Source organism: Carassius carassius, chromosome 23 (genome assembly GCF_963082965.1).
Source record: "Carassius carassius chromosome 23, fCarCar2.1, whole genome shotgun sequence".
Lineage (NCBI taxonomy): Eukaryota > Metazoa > Chordata > Actinopteri > Cypriniformes > Cyprinidae > Carassius > Carassius carassius.
Window position 1 is genome coordinate 11,550,507 of NC_081777.1, and position 12,780 is coordinate 11,563,286.

General features: G+C 43.9%; 1 protein-coding gene across 2 annotated transcripts in view; it reads left to right on the forward strand.

The window, feature by feature from the left end:
* Window positions 1–12,780, forward strand: part of LOC132101338 (genetic suppressor element 1-like) — a 229,585-nt gene that overhangs the window by 116,707 nt on the left and 100,098 nt on the right. For both annotated transcript variants that reach the window (XM_059506219.1, XM_059506220.1), the window contains exon 2: window positions 5,295–5,492. In XM_059506219.1, the coding sequence (XP_059362202.1) occupies window positions 5,295–5,492 (198 nt within the window). The remainder of the gene's footprint in view (window positions 1–5,294; window positions 5,493–12,780) is intronic.

The following is a 12,780-nucleotide window of genomic DNA, read 5'->3' on the forward strand; positions in this document are numbered from 1 at the left end:
TTTTTCTCAAATTTCTAACTTTTAATTGGCTTAGAAATCTATAACTGCTGGACAATAACAAATAATAATGATTTGTTTATATACTACAAATTTCTTTTGTCAATTAGCACTGCATTGTTCATACTTTATCACCTGCTGAAGATGACTTGAAAAACCATATATTGTTGCAATCATATGTTTAATGTCTTCGTGTTTCCGAAAGTTTCTGGGCTTTTTTTTGTGTGTAAAAACTGTTTTCATACAGCGATAGCTGGACGCTTTTGCCCATATTAGGAATTTCCTGATATGACTTTCTGCGCGAGAGCGCCCTCCGGCTTGAATGAAACACACACTGCAGGAGAGTTCAGCGCTCTGTGATGTTCATCTCGCTGTATTCTGTGTCCGAATAAAATATCAAATCATGTGCAGACTATCCCGTCTCTTTGAGTTTAAATCTATATTTATTCACACCAGCTCTTGAAAACCTCTATGCGAACACACTTGACCGAAAAAGTGCGGGGGACGAATTTCAGTGATATTAAAAGTGTGGGGGGGGGGGGTGTAATCTATGCTCCTGAAAAAAACATTATGATAATATAATTATATTTTCCTTTAAAATGTTCTTCCTAACTTCAGGCCTTATTATCATGTCATATATAGGCCTAACTGTGATGTTCTGTAAAACAACAAACTTTAAAATACTTTGTTCTTACTGGTGAAAATCAGATGGTCATCTCTGTTTTCTCTCATGTACATCACAGTGTAAGCTTTCACAGTTAACATCACTCTCATCAGCGTAGTCCATATCAACAACAAAAATATATCTTGACTCCATATAGTGGTTATTTTGGAAAAAAATCCCAGGTATTTTGAGCAGTAGGATTATTAAAAATATGTGCTAATATAAAATTAAATTAAGTAGCCTATATAAAATTTCAGTACTTTTTTACTTAAGTACATAAAAAATCGAGTACTTTTGTACTTTCACTTGAGTAAAATTGAAAAAGGAGTACTTTTACTCTTACTGGAGTAATATTTTATTATATGTATCTTTACTCTTTCTTCACCACGACAGACCGGTACATCGACCGCATTACTGCAGAAGCTGCACCGATCCGTCTGTCAATCTCCCGTTCCATCCTTCCCTCACTCGTGAACAAGACCCCAAGATACTTAAACTCCTCCACTTGAGGCAGGAACTCTCCACCAACCTGAAGTGGGCAAGCCACCCTTTTCCAACTGAGGACCATGGCCTCGGATTTGGAGGTGCTGATTCTCATCCCAGCCGCTTCACACTCGGCTGCAAACCGTCCCAGTGCATGCTGAAGGTCCTGGCCCGATGAGGCCAACACGACAAAATCATCCGCAAAGAGCAGAGACGAAATCGTGTTGTCACCAAACCTGACCCCCTCCGGCCCCTGGCTGCGCCTAGAAATTCTGTCCATAAAAATCATGAACAGAACCGGCGACAAAGGGCAGCCCTGCCGGAGTCCAACACGCACCGGGAACAAGTCTGACTTACAGCTGGCAATACGAACCAAGCTCCTGCTCCGTTCGTACAGGGACCCGGACCCCATACTCCCGGAGAACCCTCCACAGGCCGCCGCGAGGGACACAGTCGAATGCCTTCTCCAAATCCACAAAGCACATGTGGACTGGTTGGGCATACTCCCATGAACCCTCCAGCACCCTGTAGAGGGTATAGAGCTGGTCCAGTGTTCCACGGCCTGGACGAAAACCACACTGTTCCTCCTGAATCCGAGGTTCTACTATCGGCCGGATTCTCCTCTCCAGTACCCTGGCATAGACTTTCCCAGGGAGGCTGAGAAGTGTGATCCCCCTGTAGTTGGAACACACCCTCCGGTCCCCCTTCTTAAAAAGAGGGACCACCACCCCGGTCTGCCATCCCAGAGGCACCGTCCCCGACTGCCACGCGATGCTGCAGAGGCGTGTCAGCCAAGACAGCCCCACAACATCCAGAGACTTGAGGTACTCAGGGCGGATCTCATCCACCCCCGGTGCCTTGCCACCGAGGAGTTTCTTGACTACCTCGGTGACTTCAGCTTGGGTTATGGACGAGTCCACATCTGAGCCCTCAGCCTCTGCTTCCTCAATGGAAGACGTGACAGCGGGATTGAGGAGATCCTCGAAGTATTCCTTCCACCGTCCAACGACATCCCCAGTTGAGGTCAACAGCTCCCCACCTCTACTGTAAACAGCGTTGGTAGGGCACTGCTTCCCTCTCCTGAGGCGCCGGACGGTTTGCCAGAATCTCTTCGAGGCTGACCGATAGTCCTTCTCCATGGCCTCACCGAACTCCTCCCAGGCCCGAGTTTTTGCCTCCACAACCACCCGGGCTGTAGTCCGCTTGGCCTGCCGGTACCTGTCAGCTGCCTCTGGAGTCCCACAAGCCAACCAGGCCCGATAGGACTCCTTCTTCAGCTTGACGGCATCCCTTACTTCCGGTGTCCACCACCGGGTTCGGGGATTGCCGCCTCGACAGGCACCGGAAACCTTACGGCCACAGCTCCGAGCGGCCGCTTCGACAATGGAGGTGGAGAACATGGTCCACTCGGACTCAATATCTCCAGCCTCCCTCGGGATCCGGTCGAAGCTCTGCCGGAGGTGGGAGTTGAAGATCTCTCTGACAGGAGACTCGGCCAAACGTTCCCAGCAGACCCTCACAGTACGTTTGGGTCTGCCGAGTCTGTCCAGCTTCCTCCCCCGCCATCGGATCCAACTCACCACCAGGTGGTGATCGGTTGACAGCTCCGCCCCTCTCTTCACCCGAGTGTCCAAGACATACGGCCGGAGGTCGGATGAAACGACCACAAAGTCAATCATCGACCTACGGCCTAGGGTGTCCTGGTGCCACGTGTACTGATGGACACCCTTATGCTTGAACATGGTGTTCGTTATGGACAAGCTGTAACTAGCACAGAAGTCCAATAACTGAACACCGCTCGGGTTCAGATCAGGGGGGCCGTTCCTCCCAATCACGCCCCTCCAGGTGTCACTGTCGTTGCCCACGTGGGCATTGAAGTCCCCCAGTAAAACGACGGAGTCCCCAGTCGAAGCACTTTCCAGCACCCCTCCCAGAGACTCCAAGAAGGCTGGGTACTCTGCATTGCCGTTCGGCCCGTAGGCACAAACGACAGTGAGAGACCTATCCCCGACCCGAAGGCGCAGGGAAGCGACCCTCTCGTTCACCGGGGTAAACTCCAACAAATGGCAGCTGAGCTGGGGGGCTATAAGCAAACCCACACCAGCCCGCCGCCTCTCACCTTGGGCAACTCCAGAGTGGTGAAGAGTCCATCCTCTCTCGAGGAGTGTGGTACCAGAGCCCAAGCTGTGCGTAGAGGTGAGTCCGACTATCGCTAGTCGGAACCTCTCTACCTCACGCACAATCTCGGGCTCCTTCCCCGCCAGTGAGGTGACGTTCCACGTCCCTAGAGCTAGTTTCCGTGTCCAGGGATCGGGCTGTCGAGGCCCCCGCCTTCGACTGCCACCCGATTGTCTAAGCACCGGCCCCTTACGGTCCCTCCTGTAGGTGGTGAGCCCACGGGAAGGCGGCCCCACGTCGCTCCTTCGGGCTGAGCCCGGCCGGACCCCGTGGGGGGAGGCCCGGCCACCAGGCGCTCGCATACGAGCCCCAACCCCGGGCCTGGCTCCAGGGTGGGGCCCCGGCTGCGCCATACCGGGCGACGTCACGGTCCTTTGATTGTTCCTTCTCATAAGGGGTTTTGAACTGTCGTGGTGAAGAAAGAGCTGAGCCGCAAGGCGAAGCTCTCGATTTACCGGTCAATCTACGTTCCTACTCTCACCTATGGTCATGAGCTTTGGGTCATGACCGAAAGGACAAGATCCCGGATACAGGCGGCCGAAATGTGCTTTCTCCGCAGGGTGGCTGGGCGATCCCTTAGAGATAGGGTGAGAAGCTCAGTCACCCGGGAGGAGCTCAGAGTAGAGCCGCTGCTCCTCCACATCGAGAGGGGTCAGCTGAGGTGGCTCGGGCATCTGTTCCGGATGCCTCCTGGACGCCTTCCCGGGAAGGTGTTCCGGGCACATCCCACTAGGAGGAGACCCCGGGGGAGACCTAGGACACGCTGGAGAGACTATGTCTCCCGGCTGGCCTGGGAACGCCTCGGTGTCCCCCCAGAAGAGCTGGAGGAAGTGTCTAGGGAGAGGGAAGTCTGGGGTTCTCTGCTTAGACTGCTGCCCCCGCGACCCGGCCCCGGATAAGCGGTAGAAGATGGATGGATGGATGTATCTTTACTTTTACTCAAGTTTTTGTTTTATGTACTTCGTCCACCACTGTACATATCTGGCAAATACTTTTCTAAACTGGACTTTTATTTTGACGGGTTAACGTACCTTTACAGTTCTGTGTATGTGATGTGACGCTAGTTTTACTCAAATCAAATGGTCAAATTCTCATGAAGTGACTCTCAGAGCAGTTCTGTTGATGTTGTTCATGGGTTCACGTCTTTATTTAGTGAGACAACAGATGAAATCACCGCGAGCGTCACACGCTTCAGTGTGTGTAAATAAAAGAAGAAGCGCTTCTGCTCCATTCATTAACAGAGACACGCAGAACATGCAGGATTCATATTTAAACAGACTGTTCCGGCTTAATATTTACAGATATTAGTCCATATCGTGATTTGATGTAAGTGCAATGCGTTAAACTGTAAATTCAGTTTTTATGACTGGATTACGCGATTCCCTCCACGTTTTCTGCATCTATCTTGCAATGGCCACACACCACAACGTTTTCTTGACGTTTGCCCACGCCCTCAAATCAAAACACTGCTGACTCCTTGCAGTTTGCCATTTCGGATGCAGCGCTTATGTCTCCTTTTGCTTTGTGGGTGACGTAAACACGTTGTGTCACATAAAAAAATCATTGCGAAAGAACCTGACGTGAGATTTAAAATAAATTAAAAGAGGCTTCGAGGCAGAGGAATTTGCCTCTATCATTTTTTGTAATCGAGTTACTCGATGAATCGTTTCAGCCCTAGATACAGCATGTATCAGCATTTTATTTGTTGATGATGTTTTCATGTTTTGGTATATACTTTGAGTGTGTGTGTGTGTGTGTGTGTGTGTGAATGAATGCTGGTTTACAGACAAACTGACCTTGGGCATAACCTTTGACCTCTTTTTCTTTACCTCTGTCCTGCAGCTGTTAGGGTCAGACAGTGTTTTTTGGGTCAAGCTGTTTACGTCCTCAATAAGTCAACCCGTCAGTGTTTGGGTACATGTATCCTGTTTATTGCTTCTAATATCTCACTCTGTTTCTCTATCTCCTTCAGGCATGAGCCATGAGCCAAAGTTACCATCGTTAGGCATGATTTCCACAGCGACCCGCACCACGGCGACAGTCAATCCTCTCACCCCATCTCCCCTCAACAGTTCTATTGTGCCCAATGGCAGTCCTGCATCTCAGTCCGCCCACTCGGGATTTGCCGCCGCTCTCCGCAAGCTGGCCAAGCAAGCAGAGGAACCCAGAGGTAAGCTGTGACCCCCTTACAGTGCTCCAAGGACACAAATGTTCCTTCGTTGTCATCTGATTATTGCTATGATAATGACCCTTTAGTGGAATTCAAACTGGACTGAATGAAGTCTGCTTTTCCATGTAAGTCTTGGTCATGCTGGAATACAGTGGCATTATCTCATCAGAGTCGGTAGTTCATGGCTCAGGTCATGATCCAATGTTGTTGGCTCCCCATAGAGATTGAGTGAAAGAACTACTTCCAATTAGGGCTGCACGATTATGACAAAAATCATAATTGTCGATTATTCCCTTGAAATTGTAATTGCTATTATTAATAATGATTATTTTGAACAGATTTATTCCATTGTTTGAAGCTGCATGCCATATTTATATATAATACATATAAAAAAATACTGAAAACACTCTTCTTTAACTTTTATTGCTTTTCTATAGCATTGAGCCTCAAAGTTCAACTATATTTTGCTTTGGTTTCTTCTTTAAACAAAAAAAAAGGTCAAAATATGCATGGTATAATTATGTTATGCTAAAACTTGCTTGAGTTCAGAGTAGCAGGAGGATGAGTTGGGATGCAGATGTACATTTGTTTTCATTAACAAAAACTGTACCATTTGTTTAACGCCCTCATCTTTCATACATTTGTAGGTCATAACCAAAAGTACAGCACCTCATTAACATGGTAAAAAGAATTAGCCTAACTATATGGTTTCTATGGTGTTTGTATTGAGAACCTGTAAGAGAGGATAAAGGGCTGCTTGTCTCCAAAAATTTGATTGATGAGGGTCATAAAAGCCATCTGTTCCGGACACCTGTTTGTACACCCCCCCTCCCCTCCCTGTACAGCCCAGTGACCTAAATATGAACTTATGAACCCAAGAAGGAATTTCGGTGGGAGTTGTGTTGGGATCTATGTGCTTTTTAAACTCTGAAAAGGGTGAAATCGTGAAAATGGTATAAGGGAAGTTTTTATTATGGTTTTAAGTACACAGTGCATTTCAAGAAAAAGGTTATAAACACAGACAGAAATGGAAACAATGTTATGATCGTTTTCGTAGTTGGAAAAATGTAAAAACGTTACAAATGAAATAAAAATAAAACTAGGTTGCTGGTTATTTATCTAAAACAACTAAACAAGTCAAAAACTAACAGATACGTTTCGTTAAGAAACACGTGAAAAAGATGTGAGAGCTTGTAGTATTACAATTGAAAAAGCTGTTTTGTAACCAGTTAGAAAACTAGGTAACAGAGTTTTAGCATTTGTACCTTACCTCATACTAAAAAAAAGAAGCGAATGTAGAGAAACGATACAAACCAGAAAAGTTGGCGTTTGTCACGTCGGGATGAAAAATTAAAACAAAAGAAAAAATATGGTAGGCATTTACGCGGATCTAAAATAAAATACATCAGACAAGATACTTGTCAAATCTATGCAGTACTTTACCACTAACTACAATTTAAAAAATCGAGACTGTTAATGACAGAGAGTTAAACAAAAGAAAAAAGATCTCACAGCAAAGTGTTATGACGTCTCCGGTAACGTTAGATCGACTCAAACTAAAAAAAGAATCTAACGTAAAGCAATGTTACAAACCAAGAAAGTAGGCGTTTGTCACGTCGGGTGAAAAGTAAAAAAAAAATAAAAATAAAAAAAAAGGTAGGCATTTACGCTGATCTCAAAGAAAATACATCGGACCCCGTCTTTAAAACACCAGCACAAGATATTTGTCAAAACTATGCTGTACTTTACCACTAACTACAATTTTTAAAATCTAGACTGTTACTGACAGAGAGTTAAATGAAAGAAAATAAAAACATCTGCCAGCAGAATTTGCGAAGCCTACCGTAAAACAACCTCATAGCAACGCAGACACACTCAGAATGCTTTCGTCCGGTCCCACTCAAACCACTTCTTCTTCTTCCTCTTTCACGCAAGGCTTTAGGTGCATTTACCGCCACCTACAGGGCAGGAGTGTAGGGCATTGACGTTAATGAAAACTAACTCAAACATAAGAGATAAAAGAAATACAAAAATAAAATGAATGATAATAATAAACTTAGTAGTGATTCTTTAAATCCTGTTTATCAACTCTTTGAGATACTTAATCTGTGAAACATTTCTATAGCCACATCTTTATTTAACACATTATTTATTCTAAAATGAGATCTGATTTATTTCTATATTAAGTGCTTCTGTAAGTTGTAATCTTTCGTTGTCATATCTTTTACATTTTATTAAAATAGGTTCAACTGTTTCAGGAAGATCACATTTAACACAAAGTCCAGACACATGTTTTTCCCCTTATAAATAATGACTGATTAAGTGCAATGTGTCCAATTCTATGGCGAGATCTTCCTTTCTACCCCCGAAATTCTCCTTTCATTTTCTCTACATTCGCTTCTTTTTTTTAGTATGAGGTAAGGTACAAATGCTAAAACTCTGTTACCTAGTTTTCTAACTGGTTACAAAACAGCTTTTTCAATTGTAATACTACAAGCTCTCACATCTTTTTCACGTGTTTCTTAACGAAACGTATCTGTTAGTTTTTGACTTGTTTAGTTGTTTTAGATAAATAACCAGCAACCTAGTTTTATTTTTATTTAATTTGTAGCGATTTCGCACACTCTGCTGCTCTGTGTTTCACGGAAACCTGGCTGAATGACGCCATACCGGACAGCGCGCTCCATCTGCCGGGCTTTCAGCTGTTTAGAGCAGATCGCGACGCAGAATCAACGGGGAAATCGCGTGGCGGCGGGACATGCTTTTACATCAATGAACGGTGGTGTACAGATGTAATTGTGTTAAAGAAGATGTGCTGTCCTAATCTAGAAATGCAGTTTGTCAACTGCAAGCCGTTCTATTCGCCGCGGGAGTTTCACTCGTTCATTCTGGTTAGTGTTTACATCCCTCCGCAAGCGCAAGTAAGTCTGGCTTTACAGAAACTCGCTGAGCACATCACAGAGATAGAACAACAACACCCTGACTCTGTTTTAATCATTCTCGGGGACTTTAATAAAGCCAATCTCTCCCGTGAACTGCCAAAATACAGACAGCATGTTACATGTCCCACCAGAGACAGTAATATATTGGATCACTGTTACACCACAATAAAGGATGCATATCACTCTGTTCCACGAGCAGCTTTGGGACGTTCTGATCACCTTCTGGTTCATCTTATACCGACCTACAGGCAGAAACTAAAATCAGCTAAACCTGTATTAAGGACTGTAAAAAGATGGACTAATGAAGCAGAGCAGGATTTACAATCTTGTTTTGACCTCACTGATTGGAGTGTTTTTGAAGCTGCTGCCACCGATCTGGACGAACTCACAGAGACTGTAACATCATATATCAGTTTCTGTGAGGATATGTGTATTCCTACCAAGACTCAACTAAATTACAACAATGACAAACCGTGGTTCACTGCAAAACTCAGACAGCTCCGTCAGGCCAAAGAAGATGCTTACAGGAAGGGGGACAATGTCTTGTATAAACAGGCTAAATACACACTGGAAAATGAGATCAGAGTGGCAAAGAGGAATTATTCTGAAAAAATAAGGACTCAGTTCACTTCGAACGACTCAGCATCAGTGTGGAAAAGTCTAAAGAAGATCACCAATTACAAGACACCACCCCCCAGCACTGTGGAAAATCAACGACTGGCAGACGATCTGAACGAGTTTTACTGCAGGTTTGAAAGAACACCCATCACCTGCCCTGAACACCTCTCCACACAACCGTTCACACCAATAACAACTCCTGCAACCAACCCTGAATGCCTCTCCAAACAACCATTCACACCATTAACAGCTCCTGCAACCCATCCTGAACACCTCTCCAATCAAGCACTCTCACCATTCACACCTCCTGCATCCCCCCTCTCCCCCACACCTGCAATACAAATCAGCGAGGATGCGGTGCGCCAGGTCTTCCGGAAGCAGAAAAGGAAAAAAGCACCAGGCCCAGATTGTGTTACACCAGCCTGTCTGAAATCCTGTGCTGACCAGCTGGCCCCCATCTTCACAAAGATCTTCAACAGATCGCTGGAGCTGTGCGAAGTCCCTTCATGCTTCAAACGCTCCACCATCATCCCCATCCCAAATAAATCCAAAATTACAGGACTAAATGACTACAGGCCTGTGGCTCTAACGTCTGTAGTCATGAAGTCATTTGAAAAACTGGTGCTGGCCCACCTGAAGGACATCACTGGACCCTTGCTAGATCCTCTTCAGTTTGCCTACAGAGCAAACAGGTCTGTGGACGATGCAGTAAACATTGGACTGCATTATGTTCTGCAACACCTAGACAGACCGGGGACCTATGTGAGGATCCTGTTTGTGGACTTCAGCTCGGCTTTTAATACGATCATGCCAAACCTCCTCCTGCCCAAACTAACTCAGCTCTCCGTGCCCACCTCCGTCTGTCAGTGGATCAACAGCTTCCTGACAGACAGGCAGCAGCTAGTGAGGCTGGGAAAATACACATCCAGCACCCGTACAATCAGCACCGGAGCTCCCCAGGGCTGTGTTCTCTCCCCACTGCTCTTCTCCCTGTACACTAATGACTGCACATCTAAGGACCCCTCTGTCAAGCTCCTGAAGTTTGCAGATGACACCACACTCATCGGCCTCATTCAGGACGGTGACGAGTCTGCTTACAGACAGGAGGTTAAAGAGCTGGCTGTCTGGTGCACTCTCAACAACCTGGAGCTTAACACGCTCAAAACAGTGGAGATGACTGTGGACTTCAGGAGAAACCCCCCTGCACTCCCCCCACTCACCATCATGAACAGCACTGTGACTGCAGTGGAGTCATTCAGGTTCCTGGGCACCACTATCTCTCAGGACCTGAAGTGGGACATTCACATTGACTCCATTGTGAAAAAGGCCCAGCAGAGGTTGTACTTCCTTCGCCAGCTGAGGAAGTTTAACCTGCCACAGGATCTGCTGAAACAGTTCTACTCCACCATCATCGAATCCATCCTCTGCACTTCAGTAACTATCTGGTTCAGCTCAGCTTCTAAATCGGACCTCAGAAGACTACAGAGGGTAGTCCGGACTGCTGAGCGAATCATCGGTTCAACCCTCCCTTCTATTCAAGAACTGTACTTATCCAGAGTGAGCAAAAGGGCTGTTAAAATCACTCTGGACTCCTCACATCCAGCACACTCCCTCTTTGAACTGTTGCCATCTGGTCGACGCTACAGAGCACTGAGCGCCAGAACGACCAGACACAGGAACAGTTTCTTCCCTCAGGCAATCCATCTTATGAACAGCTGATACACACTGAACACACTGAACACACTACACTTTATATTTATATACACATACACTTAATTTATCTAACACACATACTTAGTATACACTTAAATTTTGCACATAATATACATGTACATACATAACTGCATTTTTGTAATATACCTGCCTACAATTGTCAATTTGTATATTGTCATTCCTTGTCTACTTATTTGTATTTTTTGTATTTTTATATTCTTTTATTATGTGTTTTATGTTCTGTCGCTGTCATTCTGTTGTACTGCGGAGCTTCTGTCATGACAACAAATTCCTCGTATGTGTAAACATGCCTGGCAATAAAAGCTCATTCTGATTCTGATTCTTATGACTTTTTTAACTGTGAACAACCGGTTTGGTTGGAAAATAAAAAAAAAATAAAAACATTATGTTTCTAAGTTAGAATGCTTATAGTTTGTAGTAAAATCACATATATAAACTAAAACATTTTTCTTTCAAACCACGCAGTTTTCACACACACACACACACACACACACACACACACACACACACACACACACACACACACTCCTCACAAAACTGCCAACAAGGACCGTAAGTTTTTGTTTTAACGTTTAGCTGTAGCTGAGACCTTGGTGGAATTATTTTACGCACAGCTTTGGGGATGTTACTATGAACTTTGTAATAGGTTATAGATCACAAATTAAAATCTAAAAGTTTGTGTAACTATATAAATTTCTTTAAAAAGTAATGTAACTGATAACATTTGATTACATGTTTTAAGACTTGTAATGTTTTCAAGCCGTTAATCTTTTGAAACGTGTAAACAGGACGGGGTTAACATTAGAGTGCTCAACAACTAATGACTGTCAGACTTTTCAAAATCCTTCATCACTTAAATTAGGATTGTGATCATTTCATTTTAAAGCACAACCACCACGAAATCAGATTTGCTTGGAGATTAAATACATATTTAAAAACACAACAAGAAAGTTTAACAGCTATGATACTGTTTTGAAATCAGGATTTTGCACACCTATGAAGGGAAATGCCACGGCATCTAACAATGGGTTGGTAAAACAGTTCAATTTAACAAATATATATACATCAGCCAAATAGGAAATTAGCATAGGTCTTAAACTCCTGAAACATCTGACTCATATTTTAGAGTAGTTTAGGTAGTTTATGAAATATATCAATGAAATCTGTACGTGTGTGAAAAAATATTCAGATGTAACATTTTCATAATTAACCGCAATTTAATTATTTTTTCTCACTGACTGTAACTGATTACATTTATTTTTGTAATCAAATGATATAATTTAGCTATATGTAACTAGTTGATCCCCCTAACACTGATTATGCGTTTTAACAATAATAGATGGTGAAAGAGTTCATTACCCTCTTTAACTTAAAAAATGCGGACAGTGTCGCTTAACACTAGTTTGGCAAACAAGGGTTTGCTCTTAAAACAACCCCAGACCCCGACTTGAAAGCACTGTAACAAGTATAGCCATTGCAGAAATATATTATAGAAATGCAGTAAGATAAACTCTGGATGCATGATTGACCAACTTATGACATGTTTACCATATTATTACAAGGCCCTGCTTACCTATTTTTATGATGAAATATGTCTGTAAAAATAAACAAGCATACACACAATCTCCAGAATGGGGTCTGATGATGGGGGTTCATCATTTCATGATGAAGACAGACTGGATATTCAGACCACAGCAGCAGGACACGATTGTCTTTTTCTAAAGATAAAGACAATTATTTGGTTTCAGGACACACAAATCCTAACGCCCCAATGGTTCACAAGATAACATAACAACGGTTGCTCCATTCCAACATAGCCAACCCTATTTTAGCCTGTTTTAGCACATGTACAGTATATCGTATTATTCTTGAATATAGTCGTTTAGTCTAAATATGTGTTAACAGTTATTTTATTGTTATTATATGTATTATATGTTTTTGTTTTACAAAGGGGTTCAATTTAATACGTTTAACTAATACCTCATTCAAGCTAT